The sequence below is a fragment of the Oryza sativa genome, chromosome 2 (genome assembly GCF_034140825.1).
Source record: "Oryza sativa Japonica Group chromosome 2, ASM3414082v1".
Lineage (NCBI taxonomy): Eukaryota > Viridiplantae > Streptophyta > Magnoliopsida > Poales > Poaceae > Oryza > Oryza sativa.
The window spans coordinates 21,911,986-21,937,146 of NC_089036.1; the positions used below are offsets into that span (position 1 = coordinate 21,911,986).

Consider the following 25,161-nt stretch of genomic DNA (forward strand, 5'->3'; position numbering starts at 1 on the left):
TTCTTTATACTGCAATTTCTCGATCCAGACAGACTAGTCTATGAGCAAGTTTAACAGTACAGCTCACTACTAGCTCCAATTTATCTATAGCTAATTTAATAGCTAATTCATACAATGGTTGCTTACTATACAATTAATACATGGTCCCACTTACCATATACACACTGCGTCTTGGAGTCCGTGCTGCAGCTGACTACAGATCTGTAGTTCGCTGCTCTTCTCTCTCATCTTTTATCTCATTAAAATATGTTTATAGCTGGCTAATAGTCTGCTATTGTACCTGCTCTAAACAATATGACGCATATGGTCATACATATATACTCCGTAGCTAACAAGTTATCATTAAGATCGTAACACAAGAAATTGAAGAGTTATCAGTTATCACCAACGCTTAAGGTCTGCCTGGTAGAGCTAAGCCAAACGAGATAAATTCCAAAGTTGCACTCTGGAAGAACTTGAGAAGCAGGAAAATCCAGGAGCAACCTAGGACAATCCAAACAAACTGCACAGTAAACGTTCGAATGCGGAGTGTAAGTGGTTACCATGTACAAATGTGGGGAAGAAGGGGGGGAAGTGAGGAAAAGATGACATGATCTCTGAGCATAAGACGCACAAATCCGTGTGTCTTCACAACATCAGAATGACTACACAGGCTAATCGGAGAAGATGACCCCCACTCCACTTCTCCATCAAAATACACAGTATATTACAGATATATCATCTATGCGTCCAGCAACAACATGTAGATCAGGATGGTCATTCTAGAATTCAGTGTCGAAGCAAGACGTCATCACCTTCGAAACAACCGAGCGTGCAAAGGGTATATAGCTTAGACTGTACCTGCAAATACCAACATTTATAGCTTGAGAATAGTTCTATCCCTGTGATCGTGCGACACTTATAATTAACCCTATATTGGGTTTATATGCTGCTATCCCATTTATAGCCCGTAAAGTGTTTCAGCCCATGTTAAAGAATGAGGCAATATTACTTTGGCGATTTACAGCATCACCTATTCATGTACAGAAAATTAGAAATACAGTACGAAACATGTTTGAGCGGCTGGCTAGCTGGAGTCAAAAGTTATGCCATTATCCTAGTTAAACAGATGACTAAAAACCATCCAGTGGAAGCTATTCAACTTACCAAACAAGAGCACCAAATTCCAAGATAATGGCAAGTAGAGTCAGCAGCTTGCTGTGCACCTGTAAATAAAAAATAGAGCCATTTAGCATATTATACAATTAAATTGAAGCATGATACAAAACTAATTTACACCTGTTAAATTTAAAATTGTCTTACAAAGAGAGCACAGAACAGAGCAATTATGATGCTTGCAATGTATACAGCAGTTGCATATATCCGCACAGAATCAAGCATCATGTCAAATTGCCTTTTGGGACCTATAAGAAACGCTGTACTGCCAAACAAATGATCCCATCATTAGTTGACATGAGTAAAAAAAGACTTGGTGGCTTCAAAGATAAATACCTAGCGGAGAAATGGCAGAATATTACAGTCTTGTAAGCATGTACACATAGTATTTTTGTAACGGAAAATATCATACCATGGCAAAGTTAAAGTACAGGTTAACATTTATGTAGACATAATTCAACAAGTTGAAACCCCATCTATAAGAAAAGAAAAAAAAGAGCATCCAAGATGAGAATATGATTATATGAAGAGCAATAGAGTTTGTATGTTTGCATTGATATGCGAATGTGAACAACACCCATATTTCTTGAAGTTTACATCATTCTGATTTTACTGGTGTCCAAAGGCAAGTAATAAAATAACTTGAAAATAGAGTAAGATGGTATATTAAATGGAACTTTGAAACAGACCTTCCAAGTGCCATCAAATTGCCAAGGGTGAATGTTACCCCGAATTTCACAGGATTGAAGAAAACAAGCATTGACTGCAATGGAGATCAAAAATATCAAATAACCCACAGTGGCTGGAGGGAAATGAAAATCAAACACAACAAAAATTGGTAGACAGAGAAAATCTGAAGAATAACCAACAATATAATAAGAACAGCCCTTAGTAAAGTTGCCCAAAAAAAAGGATACCCTTTAGTCCCAAACAAGCTAGAGTAGGCTGCAGGAACTAGACTAGAGATGAAACCCAAGTAAAATGTGAAGTACAATCATGTATATATTATTGTGTGTTTCCCATTATCTAAAAATATATTATTGTGTGTTTTTCTTGTTCTGCCACAGCTAGATCATCAGAAATATCATGTGATACAAGTATTAGTACTACTAACTGTTGTACGCTGCACGGAAATTACACAGCTTCCAACATTTGAGGTATTTATTTGCGCTCCCAAAGGCAAAAACAGTACCATAGAAAATGGTTTGAGAACTTTATGTTAAAAAAAGCATGGGGAACAATTATGCACCCTGTCCTACTATTGAAAAAGGATGGTTACTGCTAACTGTGTGAAGCATGTCTACGGCAATCAGATATATTGAACTGAGAGTCCAAGACCAAAAACGCGGCATTACGACAATTCGAACAACATGAATCAAACTACGGCTGCATTAACATACTGCAAGGATGAAGTATCGTCAATCGTCAGAAAGCATGGAATCTCATTGCTCCCTACATTACTTTGTACCAAAAAAAAAATCACCCTGAAGTGGAAACAAACAGATATGTACAGCATCAAACTGTGAAACTTACCAAGAAGGTGCACGTCAATCCGGCAGCCAAGCATATCGCGAAGCCGTACAGCCTCTGCACCGAGATTCCAAAAAACAAGCACCAGGATTTCAGCACGATCAGTCAACCGCATTTGCTAGAACAATCACTACTCGCGTCGACCAGATCTGAGCGAGGAACCCGGATCGATCCGGGCTGGGTGGGTGGGGTGGGGATGGAGCTTGCCTGGGTGGTGGTGAGGGCGCAGTTGCGGGTGACGTCGTCGAAGAAGGACTGCTCCTCCGGCGCCGACTCCTCGTCCACCTCCATCCCCACCAGCATCCTCGCCCGCTCCAGCGCCCCCCTCATCGTGTCCATGCCCCCTCGCCGCGCCGCGCCGCCCTCCGCCACCCCCGCACAGCCTGAGAAGAGCTTACTCCGGCGAGCTCCCCTACTCCGGTACTCGACAGCGTCGGCCGCCGATCCCAAAATCCAAAAATAAATAAATAAAAAATCTCTCTGAAATTTCTCCCTTCTCGAAGATGAAGACGACTCGACTAGTAGAGTCACTGAAGTGGACAGTTGGGGAGGAGAAGTAGACTTATTCAAGCCGCAAAGCTTAGTGGGCCCGGCCCAATTTTGTGAGCCCAAACTTCTCGCGTGTCCTTCTCGTACTGGGCTGGGCTGGGCTGGGATTCAACCGAACGGGGCCGTCAGCTGTTCGTTGCTGGCAACGCGAAAAAATTGGGAGGCGCGTGGCGCGCCCCCGCGGCGGCGGCGGCGGCGCGCGCTCGGCTCGCCTCTCATCGCGCGCGGCGCGCACTGGCGGCGCCGAGGAAACCCTAGCGCCGCATCCGCCTCCTATATATTGGACCTGCACCTCGCGCCGCGCCGCGCCGGAGGCAGAGACAACCACTCTTCTCCTGACACCTCTCGCCGCCGCGTCTCTCTCTCGCTCTCTCTCCGACACAGAAGAGGAGCAGCGCAATGCCGCGTTCCGCCGTCGCCGCCGGACAACTGCTCTCGCTCGGGTGGGTAACTGGGTATATGATCTTGGATGGGTTCTTGGATCGTTCGTTCTTGCTTGGTTTCTTGGATTCTGGAAGGCATTCTGCGAGGTCACTGATGACGTGATCTGTTATTGTGTGTTGCAGCCGCCGGGGCTACGCGGCGGCGGCGGCGGCAGAGTTGCAGCAGCGCGGCTCCTCGATGGCGGCGAGGATCTCGGCGGCGGAGGGTGGCGCCGGCGGTGCGGCGGCGGCGGCGGCGTCGAAGGAGATCTTCTGGATGAGGGATCCCAAGACCGGCTGCTGGGTCCCCGAGAATCGCTTCGGCGACGTCGACGCCGCCGAGCTCCGGGCGCGGCTGCTGTCGAGGAAGAACTAGGCAACCAATCTCTGATCGTAATTCGAGTAATTTCTCGATCCATGAAGGAACCAATCCTGCCAAAATTCGAGCGATCTGAACATCGTTTGAAACGGATCACACTATTCTTTTGATAGTTGATACGATTATGCCTTGTGTTGTGCCTCAAAGTTGATATGAAATTGAGTTCGAGTTCAGTTTACTAGCTACAACCATGCCGTCTTCCTGAAATTGAGTTCAACTGCGTGAAAATTGTGAAACGTAGCGTTAAACATTTGACCGTCCATGTATTTATGTTTCATATATACATACCCAAATTCATATGAATGTTAGACAAAAGATGGAAAGGCCGAAACATCTTATAATAGGAACAAATGGAGTACTGCACAAAAGAATCATGATGGTTGGTCACGAAGATTTCATAAATATATATAATTTTGGCACTTCATCCAATATGTCTCACCAAACTCGGAACAAATCATAACCAGCATGAGTAAAGACATAATTTACAAAAATTTGTGAACTATATAGATCAAATATCAAGGTACTGAATGGCATTGTCCGCAAGGACCGCAACAATACAAAATATAATTATATATGATTTAATAACTAACCTCCATATAACAATTTTCTAATCACCGGCAAAATGTAGTTCGAGATCACCAGTTGCAACTTGCAATTAAAATTTCATAATAATAAACATATAAGTAGCAAAGTGTTAGGATCTAAATTAAGCTCCATCTCTCCTGAACAAAGCAGAGGTTCTAGCTTAGACTCTGGACCTCATCTCCTTCGGCCGGCCGACAGGAGGCCTCCTCGGTGCGTCAAACTCTCCCTTCACGTCCTCCTCGTCGCCGCCGCCATCGCCATCACCGTTCTTCTTCTTCTCCGGTCGGACGGCGGCCGAGGACGTCCCCTTCTGTGCCGATATCGCCGACGCCAGCGCCACCGGCATGAGGCAGAGCCCCTTGCTCTGCAGGTACTGCATCGCCGTCGTCATGTTGTCCTCCATCAGCTTCACCACCTCCTGCTCGAACATGGCGCCGCCGTCCAGGAGCTCCGGCTGATCGCCGGGGAGCCCTCCTGTTACTGCTCCTGCTCCTGCCTGCCTTTCTCCTGATGATGATCTTGGGGACAGGAGAAACCCGGGGCTCTGCATCAACAGTTTCAGTGAGTGCATTGTGATTAACAGGATTAACCGCTTCCTGTTCTTTGACCTGATTGCATCAGCAGTGGTAAACAAGTTAGAATGTTATTGTGAATTGATTTTGTTGGTTTACCTCGGTTTGTGTTTCTGTCAGAAGAGGGACAACGGCTTCGGCCGCTCCAAGCCTGCTCATGCTAAGGACCTTCAAAGGACAGCAATGGCATTAGTACAGAAGCAGAAAATAGCTTGTCAATTGAAACAAACATAGCTGTGAAAACGAGCGGTTGTGGTGGCACGCAAACCTTGACTTGTAATTGGAGAAATTTCACATAGTCGATGATCTCATCGAGCATGGATGCCTTGTTAGTCTGCACAACAGAAAAACAAATTGTCATCTCAGATCACAAGCATCTCAACGAGGTACTACTAATCTAGCATTATCTGGTAATAAAGAAGCATGGCAGTAAGTAGACTACCTTGTTTGAGTTTGGGACAAGCTCCTGTAAATCCTTCATCCTGTCAGAGATCTTCTCCCTCCGGAGCTACAAACAGGAGATCACCACAGAGTCAAACAGTCTGCTGTAATCCGTTGTTCTACAGTTCTTCTAGCTGAACTAACCACTGGAATTCAAGCAGAACAAGAATCACATGAACCCACTCACCCTCTCTGCGATGCTGTGGGGATCGGTGGCCTGGCCTCGGCGAGCCCTGACACGAGGCTTGGGTGCTCCATTCCCAGCACTACCACTCCCATTGCCCTTTGGTAGCACCTCAGATAGGTTCACAAATGGAGCGGCGCCGCCATTTTTGCCACCGCAAGCTTCAGCAGGCTGTATGCACAACAGTTCTTGCTCAGGTTTTCAGGACATCAGATATTGCAGAGGAATTCGACTGATTTACTAAAAGATTGGCAAATCAAGATGGACAAGGAAGGACAAGAACCTGTCTATGGCTCTGTGTTGCATTGAATGATGCGAGTGGTCCAGAAATCAGCGAGGAGAGATTGAGGTGGTGCAGGCCACTGCTGAATTCCTGAAAAAAATTGCAGCTCAGGTTGTTAGGTAAACTGAAGTATCAGGGTCCGATTCTATCTCAGCCTTTAGCTAACTAATACTGTACCGTGCTGTGCTGCTTTATTTAGATAGCGATAAATCGGCACTATATATTGACTTAACATGCAGATCTACTTAGAAGAATTGAGGTCAAGCATGTCGCATAAAACAAAAAAGACAAAACATTTTATTGAGCTCATCCTCACCTTCTGGTCGATCTGCAGGCTGTCAATGCTGGGGGTAACGTGCTGCTGTCCAGAAGCAAAAGACATCAATTTTCCAGTGTTGAAATCGATGTCATCCTGCAATTCCAAGACATTAAGGGCATGTTTAGTTCTCAAACAAAATTTTTCACGCTGTCACATCGAATGTTTGGACACATACATGAAGTATTAAATGTAGACTAAAAAAACAAAACCAATTACAGAAATTGCTAGACTAATCTTTTAAGCCTAATTGCACCATGATTTGACAATGTGGTGCTACAGTAAACATTTGCTAATGACGGATTAATTAGGCTTAATAAATTCGTCTTACGGGAAAAGTTTCCTCGCGGAATTTGTAATTTGTTTCGTTATTAGACTACGTTTAATACTTCAAATGTGTATCCGTATATCCGATGTGATATGCATGGGCAAAAATTTTTGCCAACTAAACAAGCCCTAAAATGTTACCACTGGCGATGAATGATGCTTTTACATGGTAAATGTCAGATTCAATTCAGGGTTCTTGTTACTCACATTCAGATGATGCGGCTGCGACGAAGGCACAACGCCCAGCTGCTGCTGCTGCTGATGATGATGATACTTGCTCACGGTCGCCTCCTGCAGGAGATCGCCATTGAAGAGGCTGCCAAAGCCGAAGCTCTGCGGCGTTTCTTCTCCCGCGGCCATGGACGGGAGTACACCTCCCGCGGCGTAGGCCGCCGGCGGCACGTGCTGCTGCTGCTCTCCGACGAGGAAGCCGCCTCCTGCAGGCATGGCGGCGGAGTGCTCGCTCCCGCTGCTGTCGTTGGAGCTGCTGCTGCAGATGACCGGGGGGCCGCCGCTGTCGGTGAGCGGCATGGCGCACGGCTCCAGCGCGCCGAGCATCGCGGCGCCGCCGTCGTCGTCCATCGCGGCGAAGCCGAGGCCGTCGCCGTGGCGCAGCAGCTCAGCCTCCAGCAGCAGCTGCTGCTGCTCGTGCAGCCTCGCCGTACTGGGAGACGACGCGGCGGTCTTGCCGAGGAACGCGGCCTCCTCGTCGTCGACGGCACCGTAGCTCACCAAAGCGTCGGCGAGGGAGGAGACGCCGCCTGCGGCCCACGGCGAGCCAGCGAACACGGCGTCCCGCGACCACGCCGGCGACGGCGTGAAGGGGTAGGCGAAGCCGCCCATTCCGATCTCCGGTGCAATCCACTGAACAAAACAAGAACGAAAAAATTATATATATATATATATATATATATATATATATATATATATATATATATATATATATATATATATATATATATATATATATATATATATATATATATATATATATATATATTAAAAAAAAACTCCTTTCAGTGACTAGAGGAAGAACACAAAGAAGAAGGTCATTTCAAGATGCCTAAAAATGGATGGATCATGGTTGACTACAATTGAATTTGAGATCCATAGAACAACGTTTTTTTAAAAAAGAAAATGATTGCTAGAAGCAATAAATAATTTATCCATGTGGTACTCCTAAGTATAGATCATTATGCATGGCCTCATTCATGGTCAGACAGGTGATCAAGTTTAAGAGAGTGTTGAGCAAGTTGTTCTACTCAGACAGAACTACATCTTTGTTTTTTTTTCTTTCTCCGGGTAATCTGGTCTGACAAATTGCAGTCATATGGAAGATACTACTACTGTATTAGTATCATGGCCCTGGAAGGAGAAGAATCTCCAAGAACTCCTTACTATAAAAAAATTGTCTAACTCGACCGTTAATTTGCATCTGATATAAAGAAATGCATCAATCCAAAACAAGTCAAAGAGGCAGTACACAACACTGCAACCATAATGCAATGCCTTTTTTTTTTGTTGGTCTGAACCTGAAAAAAATTCAGAGCAATAAAAGAGACCAGGCCAAAACTGATTATGAAATCTACACCTCTAATCCAAGCGAGGCCAGATAGATTTGACTAATCTCCCCGTTCCAATTGGGATCAACAGCATTGTAACTAAAACGGCCGTATGTTCATCAGGAACAAGAACGGACTAATTCTGAATATCCTTGAAAAAGGGAAAAAAAACATTTTCACCGAAATAACACGAGCTAATCAATCCTACCAGTAAGGACTCCCCCAAAAAGAAGAAAAGAAACTGCCGAAAAACGCAATTCACTCCCCTACAGCTCCCGCACCCAGATCAATCCCCAAACACCGATACATGCAAGAACAGCAGCACACCGAGTGAGCTCGGAATTCCGCATGGATCCGGCCACCCAATTAGGCACACAGAATGAAGGAACTGGAAGCAGAGAGAGAGAGAGAGAGGATGAGATTGGCGATGGAGCTCACCGGGTGGGGGCGGTGACGACGGCTGACGAGGCGAAGTCGGAGGGCGACGTGCGGCGAGGAAGGAGGAGGAAGTGCTGTATATATATATATATATATAACCGCCGCGCTCCGCTTTGGGCGGGGGAGGAGAAGACCGGGAGGAGAGAGAGTATGAGGAGGGAGGGAAGGAAGACGAGGCGGCACTGCACTGCACTGCACTGCTCTCCCGTCTCTCGACTCGCGTCGCGCGCTCGCCGGTTGCGGTTGGTGCGTTTTTGTAGCTGCGCGCGTGTGTGATGACCGTGTGTGTCTGTCTGCGTCTGTTTGTGCGTGCGTGGGTGGGTGTGGCTGCTTCGCTTGTTCAGTGCGTGAGCGTGACAAGTGTGCGCAGGGGCAAAGCTCCCCAGCCGGCGAAAATTTAACTATTGATGGCGGTCTTTTAAACTCGTAGAGTTATGTCACCTAGATTTCTAAACAATTAAAATACAGATTCAGAACTCAGAACTCATCTAAGTGTATCATTTAGGTCTCAAATTGATATAGCTCCTTTAGTATCTTACGTGATGCTGATGTGGCATGCCACGTGAACGTGGCGTGTCCTTTTTTTTTTCTTCCTTTCTTCTGCTTGGAGAAGAAGGAGAAGAAAAGGAGGGGAAAAAAGAAAAGGAAATTTTTTAAATGTCCGTGTGGCATGCCACATCAGCACCACGTAGGATTCTGAAAGGACTGTGGTGATTTGGGACCTAGATAACACACTATGACAAGTTCTAGGATTTGTATATGTATTTTAAGAGTTTAGGGATTTAGATGACACATCCCTATAAATTTAATGACCGCCCATGCACTTCACTCTTTAACTATTTATCCCTTTACTTGTCTTTTTTTAATAAATGACTGTCGTACCCTTCTAAACATATGTTTGGTTATTCATCTTATTTAAAAATTTTATGTAAATGTATAAAATATACTCCCTCCATCCTAAAATATAACAACTTCTAGCTCATAAGGTTTATCCCAAAATATAAAACTTATTCACCAACATTTTCTTCTCAACCTATCACAACATTCTCCCATTTATTTTTATATACTTTCTTAATACCCTAGTTAAACCTTAAAAATCCTTATATTCTGGGACTGATTGAGTAAATCATGCTTAAAGTAATTTGAGTGATAAAACAACTCACAACAAAATAAATTATAATTACGTAGTTTTTTCAATAAGACAAATGGTCAAACGTGTGGCAAAATGTTAACGGTGTCATCTATTAAAAAACAGAGTTAATATAACAATTAGTAATAATTTATCATCTGGACCCATACGTCATTGAGAAACAGAGATAACAAGTAGTTAAGTGTCCCGCTGGGCGGCCTTGGTGAGTTGGTGGTGATTATATACTCATCCGGACCAAGAGGAAGCAACCAAGCGATCAGGTGATACCACCCGATCTGCTTCTCTTTTTTCCTTTTCTTTGCCTTTTTATGCGTCACATATTTATCCTATCTAGGAGTGGATGGTGGACAGTAAGCTCGTGGCTCATTAGCTCGCTCGCCTCGTGACGAGCTCGGCTCGGCTCGTTTGATTTCCTAACGAGCCAAGCTAGCATTTTATCTCGTTAGAGATAACGAGCCAGCTCGAGATGACTCACGAGCGAGTCTTAACGAGTCAGGACTGCAATAGACAACAGCAAGGGCCCAGCCCAAAACAACAGCTGAACAACAAAACCCTAGGCGCACCGCATTTCTCTCTGTCTCTAGCGAATCGTCCAATCCTCGATCCCCTTCACCATGCCCTTCCGTTGTTCCGCATCCGCAGTGCGCCGCCGCCAGTCGCTAGGGCCGCCGCCGTCGCCGCCGCACTTCCCCAGCCACGTGCAGTGGCTCGGCGTCGCCAGCCGCTAGGGCCATTGCCGTCACTGCCGCCGCACTTCCCCGATGTGCCGTGGCTCGGTGCCGCCAGCCGCTAGGGCCGCCGCCGCACTTCCCCAACCAGCGCCAGCTGCAAGAAGGCGTCACAGGCTCGAGACCACTGTCACCCTTGCTATCTTGTTGGTTTGGCTCGCGAGCCTAACGAGCTAGCTCGAGCTTTCAAACGAGCCGAGCCGAGCTGGGTTTCTAGCTCATTAGGATAATGAGTCAAGCCGAGCCAGCTCGTTATCCTAACGAGCTAGATCGAGCCGAGCCGAGCCGGTTCGCTATCCACCCCTAATCCTATCGATTAACTTAGCCACAATAAACGCTAAACCGTACTACTCCCTTCGAGCTGATACTACTTGTCGTTTTAGATAAGGGTGAGGTCAAACTTTAGAATTTTTTATTATGAATTATTTTAAAAGTTTTTATCTTTTAAATATGGTGACTACATGTATAGATTAGTCTTAAAAGGTATTATTAGTTAAAAACTATCTAGTTAAATAACAAGTATGTCCTATAACCCGGGACAGATGGAGTATTACTTTAGCCAATTACACTGAACTACTGTAACATTTTGTTTTCGTTCCCAATAGGTCCATTTCTGGGAGATCTTTTTTTTTATTACACGCATAGCTACCGCTAAAAAGGAGAGATGTATACCGATTCTATACGGGCGATTCGATAAGCTGGTGATCGTTTGATTCTCTCACATCTGGACAGCAGGGATTCACAAAGAAAAGGTTCACAAGAACTCCAGACAGCGACGTCACACATAAGACATAACCACTTTAACCTTTTTTCCAGTTCTGAGATTAGCAGCATCAGCGTCGCCTAACTCTATCCGCGCATGCGGTTTTAATTAGGTTTAGCCGAAAGTTGGATTAACGTAAATCCGATTGCAATTAGCTAGTACGGCAGTAGGGCAGATTCGTCGGGTTAAGAGCAAGTTTAATAGTGTAGGCAATTACTAGCTTTAATTCATCTATAGCCAATTTAATAGTCAATTTATACAATATTTGCTTACTATACTATTAGTATATGGTCATATCTGTCATACACATATTGTGTCTTGAAGTCTGTGTTACAGCTGGCTATAAATCTATAGTCCGCTGCTCTTCTCTCTTATCTTTTATTATATTAAAATATATTTATAACCAGCTAATAATCTACTATTGTACATGTTTTAATAGTTTAACGAAGGAAAAGATAACGATAACTAGAGCGCGGCTGCCGATCCCGAAAACGATTTTATTCTGAAGGGTAGATTCTTTTTTCTTGTGTGCTCCGGAGTCCGGAGAAGGCGCGGCGTGCGCGGCGAATGACCAAACTGCCCCTGCATGGTAACCGTTGGTAATGATGGCGTGTGGCTGGGCCACCTTTGCCCGGTCAATGCACTTGCAGTCTTCCTCCATGGCCGGCCGGACACGGGGGTTAATTCTTTGGTGTTCAAGTCATGTGATGTGATTAGGAAAAAGAAATGAAAAAGATTGATATATTACACGTGTATATATATATATTTGAGTCTAATACTTCGTTTTTGGCTTTTTTATTAACAAATTCACTTCTCAGGTTGATATTACCTTATATTTCTCGTGATGAATTTTACCTGAGTTTTTAAGAGTGCATATTAGCTTTGACATCATGCATATACCATTTACACACCCTCAACTGCGAACCATTCCCTCCGTATAAAAAAAACTCACTTTTAGGTTTGAATCTGCATGTATGTCCATATTTAAACTCTAGAGTAATGGATTTATCTTTTCGCTTATGCTTATATTTATCAGTCAAAATTTAAATTTTTAACCTTAAATTTGAAGTAAATTTTAAGGTTTTTTTTATCGAAGTTTATTTTTCAGCCTTTGTTTTTACATCGCTAAGAACAAATACATAAAAGTTTTATTCACAAATTGCTTTTTATTTGTAAATATACCGTTTTGCTTATTCCGCTGATAAGTCAAACAATCTCTGATATGAACTCTTGGACAGAAAGGAGCTAGAAGATATGTGAAGATGGTCTCCTTAGACGATGGATAATAGTGTGATGTTAGTATTACGTAGAAACATGTGGAAGAAAGGGAAATATGATAGAGAAGATTATTGGTATCTGAATTAACAGGTGGTTAAATGTAGAGTTTAGCACCATTAGTAGTTTTGTACTGTTGTTCTATAGAATCGAAAAGAAGAACTGACCTCGAAACTCCTGTGGTCCGCGGACCGCTCATGTAAAAAAAGAACAGAGCAAGTAGTTATATTGAAACAGTAGTTATTTCTGCGAAAGCTTGACTTGGATGTGTGACCATTTTCAGATCACAAAAATCTGACTAATCTCGGTTAGGATTGGCAGAAAGATGCACCTAGACAAGACTTTTATTACTCTAGCAGTGTATTACTGTTAAGAAATAATAGGCAAACAAACGATAAAAAACAATAGATCAATCACAGAAGACACGAGATTTAATGTGGAAAACCCTCTCAAAGCAGGAGAGAAAATACCACTGGTGCCAGCCAGTAAAATATCTTCACTATATCGGGATGAGGTTACAACGCCGCACGACGGCTTACAAAAGGTGTGTGTATAGTGGAACCCTAAAAGGTACACCCCCGGGCGTCCCCAGGTACACAACCCAATGGGTCAGCTTCAGCCTCCGCTCCACTACGACAGAAGCTGGCCTTTATTAAGTGCAAATGAATTTGGATCACAACTCAACAAACTCCACCTTGAGACAAATTCCTTCTTGTAGCATGAATCAATCCTTCACCCTGAACACAACAAAGACAAAAAAAAAACATTTTCGGCGCCAAACAGCCTCTTGGGTAAAACCACTATACCAACTAGCTTGAGCAAAGTTCAAACTTAGCAACAGGAACAGACTTTGTCATCATATCAGCAGGATTATCATGAGTGCTTATCTTCATACCTTTAGCTTACCTTGCGCGACTACATCACGAACATAATGGTACTTGATATCAATGTGCTTTATCCTCTCATGAAACATATGATCTTTAGTGAGGTATATGGCACTTTAACTGTTACAAAACAAGTTAATGCAAGAATCAACTCCACAAAGCTCAGTAAACAATCCTTTCAGCTAAATGGATTCTTTATATGCTTCAGCAATAGCCATGTATTTTATTTCAGTGGTAGACTGGGCAACAATATGCTGCAATGTTGCCTTCCAACTTACAGCACAACTACCAATAGTAAACACATAACCTGTGAGTGACCTTCTCTTATCCAAATCAGCAGCAAAATCTGAATCCACATATCCAACAAGCCCCTTATTAGTCCTGTCAAACTTCAAGCAAGCATCAGCTGTGCCTCTGAGGTACCTGAAAATCCACTGAACAGCTTTCCAGTCTTCTTTACCAGGATTAGCCATGTATCTACTAACCAAACTCATAGCATGAGATAAATCCGACGGGAGCAAACCATGGCATACATCAAAGAACCAACAACACTAGAATATAGAACTCTAGATATGTATTCTACATCCTCATCAGTACTAGCACATTGCAAAGCTGATAATTTAAAATAAGGTGCAATAGGAGTACTAACAGGCTTTGCATCATGCATGTTAAAATGCTGAAAAACCTTTTTAATGTAACTTTGTTGACTAAGAAATAACAAACCTGAATTTTTGTCTCTAGTAATTTCCATTCCTAGAATTTTCTTAGCAGCACCAAGATCCTTCATATCAAACTCACTGCTCAACTGTTTCTTCAATGTAGTGATTTCTTCCTAGCTCTTGGCAACAATCAGCATATCATCAACATATAACAGCAAGTATATAGGTGATCCATTAACAAATTTAATATATACACACAGCTATCAAATTCAGACCTCTTAAAGCCATGTGACAATATAAATGAATCAAACTTTTTATACCATTGACGAGGAGACTGTTTCAAACCATATAAGGATCCTTTCAACTTGCAAACATAATCCTCCTTACCAGGTACTATGAACCCTTCTGACTGGTCCATGTATATCTCCTCTTCAAGCTCTCCATGTAAAAATATTATCTTAACATCTAACGGCTCTAGCTCAAGATCATGCATAGCAACAATACTGAAAAATGTGCGAATTGAACTATGCTTTACAACTGGAGAGAACACATCATTATAATCAACACCAGCAATTTGGCTGAAACCTTTTGCTACTAACCTTGCCTTAAACCTTGGATGCTCGCTTAGAGATAAACCCTCATTTCTTTTGAAGATCCATTTACAACGGACATGCTTCTTCTATTTTGGCAAGTGCACAAGCTCCCATGTGCCATTCTTCTCAAGAGACTGCATCTCCTCCTGCATAGCTGAGATCCACTTCTCACGATCACCAGAAACACCAGCTTCAGTGTATGTAGCCGGCTCAAGAGTATTCTCCACTTGTTCGGCACAACTAAAAGCATAATAAACCATATCATATTCCTCAATAAGACGGACAGGAGCTCCACGACTCCTCTTTGTTATGTGATGTGCAATAGGTTCATCTTGTGGCTGCAAAACAGGAGGTGAGTGTTGAACTGTATCATGAACATCATTATCAACAATTTCAGTTTCCTGATCATCCACGTGCTCTCGCCCAAGCCTACCGGCGACGGGCCTCTGCTCCACTATGGCAGAAGCTGGCCTTTATTAAGTGCAAATGAATTTGGATCACAACTCAACAATTACCAGGATCAGTACCATTACTAGGATCATACCCCTCCGGATCAAATGGCATATGAACTCCCTCTATTTCATATTGTAAGTCGTTGGACCTTTTCTCAGTCCAACTTCTTTAGATTTGATCAAATTTATAAAAAATATGCTACCTCCGTTTTTTATAAATGACACCGTTGACTTTTTCTCACATGTTTGACTATTCGTCTTATTCAAAAAATTTACGTAATTATAATTTATTTTATGAGTTGTTTTATCATTCATAGTACTTTAAATGTGATTTATATCTTATACATTTGTATAAAATTTTTGAATAAGACGAATGGTCAAGCATGAAAGAAAAAGTCAACGACGTCATCTATTAAAAAATAGAGGAAGTATATATTAGGATTTTCAACACAAAACAAACATATTATCAAAATATATGCAATGTTAGATTTGATAAAACTAATTTGGTATTTTTATATTGCTAATTTTTTTTATGAATTTGATCAAACTAACATAATACGAAACGGATGAAGCACTTTATAGTTTCTCATAGATGATTTCAATCGATGGGGACGTAGCTCATATGGTAGAGCGCTCGCTTCGCATGCGAGAGGCACGGGGTTCGATTCCCCGCGTCTCCATTTTTTTCCCCACTTTCATTCCGACTTTTAATCATATTTACTAGCTGTTTTTTACACTTACATGATGCACACATTCATAATGTTTTGGTACTACGTCATTATTAAAGTTACACTCATAATGTTTTTGTACTATGCCAATATAAAAGGTTATTAGAAATACATGCATGCAAGCTAGGTCAAATCTATCTATTATATCATTAATAGGAATAGAAAAAGGAGCATCTACGTTCGCTCTCATGGCCGAGAAATTCTCACATTAATCGGAGAAAAAGAAAAAACAGAGTCCATATAGAAATACAATTTAGAAATAGCTGAAATTCGAAATTAAAAAATAAGGAATATTAGAAGAGGAGACTAGAGTCTATATAGAAATACAATTTAGAAATAGCTGAAATTCAGAATTTAAAAATAAGGAATATTAGAAGAGGAGACTAGAGTCCATATATAAATACAATTTAGAAATAGCTGAAATTCAGAATTTAAAAATAAGGAATATTAGAAGAGGAGACTAGAGTCCATATATAAATACAATTTAGAAATAGTTGAAATTCGGAATTAAAAAATAAGGAATATTAGAAGTAGAGTATAGAGTCCATATAGAAATACAATTAAGAAAAGAAAATAAAAATTCGTAATTAAAAAATAAGAAATATTAGAAGTAGAGTATAGAGTCCATATAGGAATTTAAAACTAAGTAAAATTCAGAATAAACATAATAAAATAAAAGGTAGTGTTTAGAGTCCGTATAAAAATACAATTTACAAATAACTAAAATTTGAAATTAAAAAAACATGGGAAGAAGAGTTTAAAGTCAATATAGGAATACAATTTAGAAGTAACTGAAATTTGAAATTAAAAATTAAAGAATATTGAAAGATGAGTTTAGAGTCCACATAGAAATACAATTAGAAATAATAAAAAATCAGAATTAAAAAAAGAAATATTAAAAGACAAGTCTAGAGTCCATATAGAAATATATATAATTTACAAATAACTAAAATTTGATATTAAAAATAATTAATAACTAACACGTATATAAAATACAATATGAATATTACACATTAGTAGTTTTGTAAAGTTATTGTAAAATTTAAAATTATGTTGTCATTGTAATATATTTTAATAATATAATGAGAAAATATATATGCTATTATATGAGAGAAAATATAATGATGCTAGCCGCGCAATCTGCGCGGGCCATCATGCTAGTTATACTTAAATGATGCTCATATTCCTTATTATGTTTAGGTCACTCTTTTTCATATATCGGAATAGAATGGACAAAGAAAGGTGATGTGGTATTCTCTGTTATTTGCTTTTTCAATCAAACTTGCATACAATGATACCAACTTTGGCTGTTACTTGCATTAATCTAAACTACCATTTGACTGCAAATCTGCATTCTCTCTCTCTCTCTCTTCGTTCATAGCACAAACGGTTGCATACACCTTTCTGAGTCTGCTGCTAGATCGCATATGCTGCTCCTACCACAGGCTCGCCATTCGCCATGGCGACAACAAAAGCATCACTTGCCCTTCTGATCTCGTCTGTTGTCGTAACCAGGTCACCAGCACGATCTGCATCAAGTGCGCGAGGATTAGATTAGCATCTGGATCTACTGGTTTATCCCAGCATAAGCATCTCAAGTGTTACATGCTTTACACTACATCCATTCCATGACGCCTGTAAAGCATACTTGGGTGCCCACAATTGTTCTGTCAGGCTCAGCTGCTCGAAGTCTGAAGGAATCTTGCACATTTCTGCAGAAAGCTTACCCTGTGAAGAGAGCACAGGCAACATAACCAGCTCAAATTCCACCATGACAAGTTAACAGTAAGGTACAATTCGGGATTCATATAAGTCGTAACAAAATTCCACCAATTCACCATGCCAAGTTAACGGCAAGGTACAATTCAGGAACCATAAGTCATAACAGAAGCTACTCTGAATTACTCAGCAAGCGAAAAATCGAACACTGATGGGGCACGTCTCCACACTATCAAGGTTCAGGACAATGCTCCTGATTTCCAAGAACAGACACAGAATAAGGCTAACATTTTGTCACATAACAATCAGGTTACAATCGATGCAGTATTCGCCAGGACATGGCAGTTGCATCATAGCTCAGACCACAGCATCACAAGCATGAACAAGCAGCTACAAGTTACACAACACCCACAGGCACAGGCACATAACCATATAACTATGCTACCCCTTGTTGCTAATACCGACGCTAACTAGTACTCAGATGTCATTTGTTGCTCCCAGAACAGCCTAAATGGGAGGTAATTCTAACCACCAGGGCAATGCCAATTAACTGATACAATCATACAAATCGAATTCTTGAATCTTTCAAGATGTAAACCGGGTGCCATTACTGGCTCTCGTCCTCCTCGTCCTCTGCCTCATCCTCGTCTTCTTTGTTGTCGGTATCGCTACCATTCCCGGTACCTCTGGCGGCTTCGGCGGCATTGTTCTCGTTGTACTGGTGTTGTGGCTGCTGCGGGGCAGCATGGCAGTGCCTGCTGTCCTGGAAGCGGTACCGAACATGGTGATTGCTGCTGGTACCGACATCAGTGGCCATAGCGGTTCTCCTCGTGCCATTGCCATCGGCAGCAGCAATGGCGGTGGCAACGGCACCCACTGCGGCAGCGGCAGCAGAGGCGCCAGCATTGTTGGCCTTGGAGAGCTCCATCTGCATCTTGAGAAAGAACTGGACGCGCTGGTCCTCCAGCTCGCGGGCGGCCTCTAGGCGGTCGCGCTCCATCCGGAGCTCCTGCTCCCGCTTCGCCAACTCCACGCGCTCATACACCTCGCCGAACCGGCGGATCGCCTGCGCCAGCTCGCGCAGGCCCTGCGTGCGGTGGCCGCTGTCCGCACCGTTCACCTCCTCCTCCACCTCGCGCCGCCTCTTGCCATTCGCGGCCGCCATAGGTGGCTCCGGCGGGAACCCGTCGGACGACTCCGACGACGCTGATACCTGGGGAGGCGACGGCATCCTCCGCTTCACCCCGGAAGAGGGGAGGAACTGCGTGCGCGTGCGCTGCGGGAAGTTGACGCGCGGCGCCATGGGCGCGGTGCTCCGGGCGGCGGTAGCGGCGGCGGCGGAGTTGGAGCCGGAATTGCCCGCGCCCGCGGCCCCGGCGGCGGCGGCGGCGGGGTAGGCGCCCGCGGGCTTGTGCACGGGGGCGAGGAGGGTGTCGAGGCGGTGGAAGTAGGGCCAGGAGGAGTCCGGCTTGGCCTTCTCGACCTTGTACTTCTTCTTGAGCGTGTCGATGCGGTTCTTGCACTGGACGTCGGACTTGGGCTGCTTGGAGTAGCCGTCGCGGGAGGAGACGACCTCGGCGACCTCCTGCCACTGCGGGTGGCGGAGGCTGCCGCGCCCCAGCGCGACGAACCGCTCCCCCCAGGCGTCGATCAGCGTGGAGGTGGCGCCGTCGCTCCAGGCGTCCTCCCTTCCCCCTCCCCCTCCCCCACCTCCAGAGGAGGAGCCGGGCTTGGGGATGGGGATGGCGAGGGCGAGGTGGCCCGGGGGCGCCGCGGCGACGGTGACGGGGTCGGCAACGGGGAGTGGGGACGGGGAGCGGGACGGGGAGAGCGAGGACGACGGGGACGCGCCGCCGTCGTCGTCCATGGCCGCAGATCTGGCGGCCGCGCCGGCGGCGGCGGGGGGGAGGGGGAGGCGAGGGTTTGGGGATATTTCCGGGATGGATGGATGGACGGAACGGAGAAGGGGAGGAATCCGGAAATCAAAAATGCTGTGGTGGCCGCCGTCGCGTCCGGCGGCGAGGGGACGGGACTGCAACGGAGACGGCGGGCTGTGTTGGGCCGGACGGAATTAATGGGGGAGGGGCCTGTCCGGGAGGCCCGTTAATCTCCGGCCCGCTTGCGTGGGTGCGCCGAGTTTTTTTTTGCAGGGATGGACCGGTGATATTTTTTTGGGGAAAAAGTACACCCAAGGTCCCTCTACTTGTCACCGAGTCACAGAATCGTCCCTCAGCCACAAACCAGATATATGACATCCCTCAACTTATAAAAACCGTTTACTCTAGATCCTTCAATGGTTTTGACCCTAATTTCATTCTACGTGGCTGCTGAGTCAGTGTAGAACCCACATGTTAGCATGCCACATCAGCACCCTCACTCTTCCCCCTCCACTCCCTTCATCCTCCTCTCTCTCTCTTCTCTTCTCTTCTCTGGCAAGCCAGTCGGCGAGGCAGGAGAGGAGGAGGCGGCGGGCGATGAAGCGGCAGCGGCTGCGATGCGACAGAAGGTGAGGGCGAGCGCTGTGTCGCCGCCGCCGGCGAAGTGGGCGCCACAGCGTTGGGCTCGGAGGCAGAGGCAGAGGTGGGGGCTAGGAGCCGTGGCGGTAGCCGCGGAGGTGGAGGCGAGGCCCGGCACCATGGAGCTGGACTCGGAGCCCTGGCTTGCTCCCGCACCACATCTCCCTTTCTCCGCGTGCTCGCTATCAACCTCCTCACCTCCTTCCTCTTCGCGCGCGCTCGCCGCCAGACAGAGGCATCGTCATCGTTGTTGGGCGGCTTGTCATTGTTTCACTGCTATATCCAACAATGTCAGTTGTCCAATTTTCTCTTCTCTCTAGGGCATCTGGCGACGGACGGGGGTAGCAGCCAGTGACGGGAAAGGGAAGACACGTGTGGCATGACCGCATGACCACAGATGCCGCGACGGCCTAGGTGACGGCGAGCACACACTTCGTGAGGTACGCGTAGCGACTCCATCCAGTACATTGCTGCGACAACAATATCAATGGAGGCTCCCGTTAGGAGCACGCAACGGTAGGGGACCTTGGAGCCCTCAGCCGTGAGCGCGTCGACGATGAACGGCACCAATACAAGCAAAAATAGAAGCAAAGGGACAAAAACAATTCCTATTTATTTTTCAAAAATAGAAGATAGTGGCATTTGGACGAAGTCCGTAGTTGAGAGTGGCATTCTAATTAACTCTAAATGAGTGAATTGCACTTTGTGCCATATTTTATTACCAAAGTTTCACTTTGGACCACCCTGTACACAATCCTTTCACTTTGGACTAGGTAACTTTACCTTTGTTGTATAATGGACCACCCTAATTCTTTTCGCTAGTGATGTCTAGCGTTTCTTTTGACAAATGTATGGCATGCATATAGGTACAAAAGTTTGCTGGCACGTCGTTAACAACTTCATCAAAGTCATCGAAGAATTGAAAATGTGGTTTGGGGTGGTTTATTGTACAATAAAGATAAAGTTACCTAATCCGATCCAAAGTGAAAAGATTAGATAAAAAGTAGTCTAAAGTGAACCTTTAACCATAAAACATGGCCCAAAGTGAAATTAACTCCTAAATGTTAATGTTATAAATACGAAGTGGTATTTTTGGCAAAGTTTCGATGAAAATAGAATGCCAATTTTGTCCAAATTTCCCAGGTACCGCGGTAAGTGAAACCTGCTCCGTGATAACCGCGATAAAACCAAAAGCGAATTAACACTCGTGCATCAGCACAAGGAACACGGGAGACCCACCGCTAAGCTCCCTCCCTCCTCTCTCCGGCGCTTCCGCCTCGCCGGAGATGGGCGGCGCCACCTCGCCGGCGGCGCCCTGTCTCTCCGTCTGCTTGCTGCCCCTCCTCTTCCTCTTCCTCCACGGGTAAGCCCCAAGCTCTCACCGCTCTTGGTTTATAGCTGCTGTGCTGTACTGTACCGTACTGAACCTCGGTGCCTAGGTGTCTTGGGTTTATAGCGTCTTAGCATGCGTTGGCCGTAGAAATGCTAGATTTGGTGTGTTATTGACGCCTGCTTCGACAGATCTGAGCAAGATTTCGTCCTAATCCCCCCTGCTCACATCATCAACCCACTCTGGATCGCTCTCTCGCTTAATTAGGATCCCTTGGATACATACAGCGACTGTAGTTTGTAAACATGGGTAATTTTAACTAAGCGTGATTGAGATGAAATGAAACGTCTTTGTTCAGGGATGCTTTGTTTTTTGGTGGTGCATTCAGCTGAAGAAGTGGCTGTACAATGTTAAGGTCTTCTCATGTGACATTTTGATGTACAATGTTGTTTTGGCGTTTGATTTTGGGCAGATGCTGGAGCTGCGTAGCTATCGAGAGGGAGAGGACGCTGGCGATGATCAAACCGGACGGTCTATCTGGTAATTACACGGAGAGAATCAAGGAGGTCATCTTGGAGTCTGGATTTGATATCGTCAAAGAGGCAGTGGTTCAGCTGGATGCGGAGAGGGCATCACTCTTCTATGCGGAGCATTCTGGGAGAAGCTTCTTTGACAGTCTGGTGAAGTATATGACAAGGTACCTTTGTCGAAAGACTTGTGTATTTTGTTCCTTGCTTAAGTCCTCACAGTCACAGGCTATAGTGAATCGTTTCGACAGTGAGGCCATATCAACATGAAAAGTATGGAATGCATGACATGTGATACTTTTTTTTAAGAAACTATTTAGCTCGCTAAGTATGAGATTTGAATTTGTGGGCAGAGGAAGGAGCATGTGTGGTACCATATTTTCAAATTATTAGGAGTTTATCATTTTTGAAATTTGGCTGTTAGGGCAGCTAGATATCATGTTTAGACAACTATTCGATACATGAATCTATATCCGGACATTCAGAAATTCTAAGCTGCTTGACAGGTAGAAAGCTAGTACTAGACACATACGTTGTAGACAGTGAGAACGCAAGTGCAGATGTAGAAATTTATTCCTCCGTAATCAAGAACCCCACTGAATATTGTATAATTTATCCTAAAATCAGTTTATGGTACCTCTTAGGTCATGGTACTAAGATGTACTCCTCCCAATGCATGTTCTTGAGCTAAATCAGTTCATTGGGAATCTTCAAAATGTTAGCAACTTCTGGGAATACAAACACAGTAAGCTGGTTTTCCTATTTGCGAATGCAATGCAGTTTTTTCTTTCAGGTGGCAATTTTTTGCTGCAGAAAGCCCCAACAAATTTAGTTTTACTGAACAATTTAGAATGCTAATTTAACAAGTTCTCTAAAGGATTGGCAAACATGGCTGAACATTTTTTTTTTTGTTTGCTGAATATATCAATCTTCATTCTTCTTTTTTTTTTAATATGGATTGGACTCCTTTATCCTGATCTGCCTCAATGATACTGAACAGTTTTGACATGCTTGTTTATGTTGTTCTTTAGTGGTCCAGTTCTCGTTATGATTCTGGAAAGGCCCGATGCCATCTCACACTGGCGAGTTTTGATTGGGCCAACTGATGCAAGAAAGGCTAAAATTTCTAATCCTAATAGGTAAAGAACAATATCATTTCTGTATGATCATTGGTTACTCCGATACCACATGGGAAACAGCTATGAGCTTGTTCCCCAAGAAACTTACTGCACTTTGTCAACACCCACATACTTGTGACAATCTCCGTGACAATACTCTGTTTGGGCCTGATTATGTTTTCTTGGTTTTGCTACTGTATTTTCACTCTAGTCACAAGAGTTATGCTTCCTTCCATTTCAGCATTAGAGCAATGTGTGGAGTGGACTCAGAGAAAAACTGTGTGCATGGTTCAGATTCACCACAATCTGCAGCCAGAGAAATTTCATTTTTCTTTGGAGATGTTAGATCTGGTTGGTTTCTTCATCTTGTTCCATAAATTTTGAAGAGCCACCAAATTTTCTAACCCTGTTCTGTGATAATGCAGATACTGTGGAACATGATGAGCTGTAGTCCTGTAGAGGATAGACAGGTGTATATGCGACATGTCGTAAGGCAGATAATTTTGCAGTTTATTTGTTCCATACAGTGCCTAACACCTGGTTGGACGATGGGATTTGGATCCAATGGAAATATCTGAACATCAGATGAGATGGAGTTCAAGGAAATTAACTTTAGATTGTGTATGGTAAAGACCAGGACGGTGCATGCCAGAAACACCACTGAAGCACTCATCCAAATGTAATCGTTTTTGTACTGGTGCAAACTTGTGCATCCAATCTTCTGTAAGCCTCGTATATTTAGCCTAGCCTGTGCTGTTCATTTCAAAGAAATCGTTAGCCATCACGAACTACCCCTGTTTCTGATCGTTAGCAATGATAGTGATCTAAAATTTTGCTGATCATTGACCCTAAAATAAAATTCTGAACAGTAATTTCAGAATCCAGAGAGCCCCTATGAGGCTATGACCTATCTGAAGTTCTGAACCGGGGAGATTTCACGTGAGTTTTGTTTCTTGTAAATCATGGACAAAACTAACAGCAGAATTGAGTTTCTTCTCTCTGCTTTGCAATTACACTCCTTTGTTGAATCTTGAATCCTGAATGAAAAATGAAAGTTGACAGATATATTCGTTGCTCTGCGCTTCTCATGCTAATAGCTTCACTTTGCTGAAATAACTAGGTAAGCACTTGACACTAGCCTTGCAACTTTGGTTGCTGCATGTCTGAAGATTTGAACAAGCAACATTTGCCGCCCTCCAGATGATTTTAGCATACAAATATGATCGTCACTAGCAATTCAATATGGCAAAGAAATTTAATAATATCCCTAGCCCTGCATCTGACTAAAGTCGTTCAGATTTATGCACAAAAAACGAAAAAAACTAGGGCTCCCATTGGATGGCCTAATAAGCCAAAGAAAAAGCTAAATTTTAATTTTTTATACTTAATTTTGAGATATTTTCGACGTAGTTTCTTTTTCAATATTGACTTTTAAATCACCAAGAATACATATATAAAAGTTTTACCTACAAATTTATTTTTATTCCTTGGCTTATTAGGGAAAAAGCTAAACAATGGACCTTAGAAATTGTCCATACAATTACCACACACTAGAATTATATTGAAAAATACATGCCACAAATTGATAACGGTAACATCTGTACACTTTGGGGTTTACCAGTGAAGCCACAAAGGCCGAGTTTAGTTCCCAGCTTTTTCTTCAAACTTTCAACTTTTTCATCACATCAAAATTTTCCTACACGCATAAACTTTCAACTTTTTTCTTCAAACTTTCAATTTTGGCGCGGTACTAAACACACCCAAAGACTGCAAATATCTAAGGCATATTTGATGTTTGATTTTAATGAAACTAATTTGGTGTTGTAGATATTAGTGTACTATACTCTATATTCTCAAAATTATAAAAGTTTAACACATTATACACTTACATACTTAGTCAAAGTTATAAAGATTAACTTTATTATGATAAAACTGAACTACCTACATGTAGAACGGGGAATACCAATCAGTACAAG

At 43.6% G+C, this 25,161-nt stretch overlaps 5 protein-coding genes and 1 non-coding gene across 6 annotated transcripts; 3 read left to right on the forward strand and 3 right to left on the reverse strand.

Moving 5' to 3' along the window:
• Positions 1-503: 503 nt before the first annotated feature.
• Positions 504-3,217, reverse strand: LOC4329697 (uncharacterized). The gene is made up of 6 exons (XM_015767975.3): positions 2,893-3,217; positions 2,689-2,742; positions 1,845-1,918; positions 1,303-1,420; positions 1,147-1,205; positions 504-840 (listed from the first exon to the last, which is right to left on the reverse strand). The coding sequence occupies exons 1-6, from the start codon at positions 3,022-3,024 to the stop codon at positions 762-764; spliced, it is 516 nt and encodes a 171-aa protein (XP_015623461.1). The 5' UTR covers positions 3,025-3,217; the 3' UTR covers positions 504-761.
• A 324-nt stretch (positions 3,218-3,541) lies between these two features.
• On the forward strand, positions 3,542-4,220 carry LOC9267147 (protein SENESCENCE-ASSOCIATED GENE 21, mitochondrial). The gene is made up of 2 exons (XM_015769582.3): positions 3,542-3,677; positions 3,801-4,220. The coding sequence occupies exons 1-2, from the start codon at positions 3,634-3,636 to the stop codon at positions 4,030-4,032; spliced, it is 276 nt and encodes a 91-aa protein (XP_015625068.1). The 5' UTR covers positions 3,542-3,633; the 3' UTR covers positions 4,033-4,220.
• Positions 4,221-4,539: 319 nt separating this feature from the next.
• LOC4329698 (bHLH transcription factor RHL1) lies at positions 4,540-8,984 on the reverse strand. Its single transcript, XM_015768345.3, has 9 exons — positions 8,744-8,984; positions 6,951-7,607; positions 6,417-6,512; positions 6,101-6,190; positions 5,821-5,988; positions 5,635-5,700; positions 5,461-5,526; positions 5,292-5,360; positions 4,540-5,164 (listed from the first exon to the last, which is right to left on the reverse strand). The coding sequence occupies exons 2-9, from the start codon at positions 7,584-7,586 to the stop codon at positions 4,781-4,783; spliced, it is 1,575 nt and encodes a 524-aa protein (XP_015623831.1). The 5' UTR covers positions 7,587-7,607; positions 8,744-8,984; the 3' UTR covers positions 4,540-4,780.
• A 6,870-nt stretch (positions 8,985-15,854) lies between these two features.
• On the forward strand, positions 15,855-15,927 carry TRNAA-CGC (transfer RNA alanine (anticodon CGC)). Its single transcript has one exon. It is a non-coding gene; the product is annotated as a tRNA-Ala (tRNA).
• A 2,036-nt stretch (positions 15,928-17,963) lies between these two features.
• Positions 17,964-19,699, reverse strand: LOC4329700 (trihelix transcription factor ENAP1). The gene has a single exon (XM_015767594.3). It carries the CDS (start codon positions 19,559-19,561, stop codon positions 18,302-18,304), a length of 1,260 nt encoding a protein of 419 aa, XP_015623080.1. The 5' UTR covers positions 19,562-19,699; the 3' UTR covers positions 17,964-18,301.
• Positions 19,700-21,421: 1,722 nt separating this feature from the next.
• On the forward strand, positions 21,422-24,027 carry LOC4329701 (probable nucleoside diphosphate kinase 5). Its single transcript, XM_015768252.3, has 5 exons — positions 21,422-21,573; positions 22,013-22,237; positions 23,099-23,206; positions 23,427-23,536; positions 23,611-24,027. The coding sequence occupies exons 1-5, from the start codon at positions 21,497-21,499 to the stop codon at positions 23,634-23,636; spliced, it is 546 nt and encodes a 181-aa protein (XP_015623738.1). The 5' UTR covers positions 21,422-21,496; the 3' UTR covers positions 23,637-24,027.
• The last annotated feature ends 1,134 nt before the right edge of the window (positions 24,028-25,161 follow it).

Bases quoted from the DNA above. Each gene is read 5' to 3' on its own strand.
- LOC9267147 (XM_015769582.3), top strand. From the start codon at position 3,634: ATGCCGCGTTCCGCCGTCGCCGCCGGACAACTGCTCTCGCTCGG. The intron at 3,678-3,800 runs GTGGGTAACTGG...TGTGTGTTGCAG, and splicing joins GGACAACTGCTCTCGCTCGG to CCGCCGGGGCTACGCGGCGG.
- LOC4329700 (XM_015767594.3), bottom strand. From the start codon at position 19,561: ATGGACGACGACGGCGGCGCGTCCCCGTCGTCCTCGCTCTCCCCGTCC.
- LOC4329697 (XM_015767975.3), bottom strand. From the start codon at position 3,024: ATGGACACGATGAGGGGGGCGCTGGAGCGGGCGAGGATGCTGGTGGGG. The intron at 2,743-2,892 runs GCAAGCTCCATC...ATCTCGGTGCAG, and splicing joins GCGCCCTCACCACCACCCAG to AGGCTGTACGGCTTCGCGAT. The intron at 1,421-1,844 runs GTCTGTTTCAAA...TTTGTTTGGCAG, and splicing joins AATTTGATGGCACTTGGAAG to TACAGCGTTTCTTATAGGTC.
- LOC4329701 (XM_015768252.3), top strand. From the start codon at position 21,497: ATGGGCGGCGCCACCTCGCCGGCGGCGCCCTGTCTCTCCGTCTGCTTG. The intron at 21,574-22,012 runs GTAAGCCCCAAG...GATTTTGGGCAG, and splicing joins CTCTTCCTCTTCCTCCACGG to ATGCTGGAGCTGCGTAGCTA. The intron at 23,207-23,426 runs GTAAAGAACAAT...CTTCCATTTCAG, and splicing joins AAAATTTCTAATCCTAATAG to CATTAGAGCAATGTGTGGAG.
- LOC4329698 (XM_015768345.3), bottom strand. From the start codon at position 7,586: ATGGGCGGCTTCGCCTACCCCTTCACGCCGTCGCCGGCGTGGTCGCGG. The intron at 6,191-6,416 runs GTGAGGATGAGC...AATTTTTTTCAG, and splicing joins GCCTGCAGATCGACCAGAAG to GAATTCAGCAGTGGCCTGCA. The intron at 5,527-5,634 runs GTAGTCTACTTA...TCTGTTGTGCAG, and splicing joins TTGTCCCAAACTCAAACAAG to ACTAACAAGGCATCCATGCT.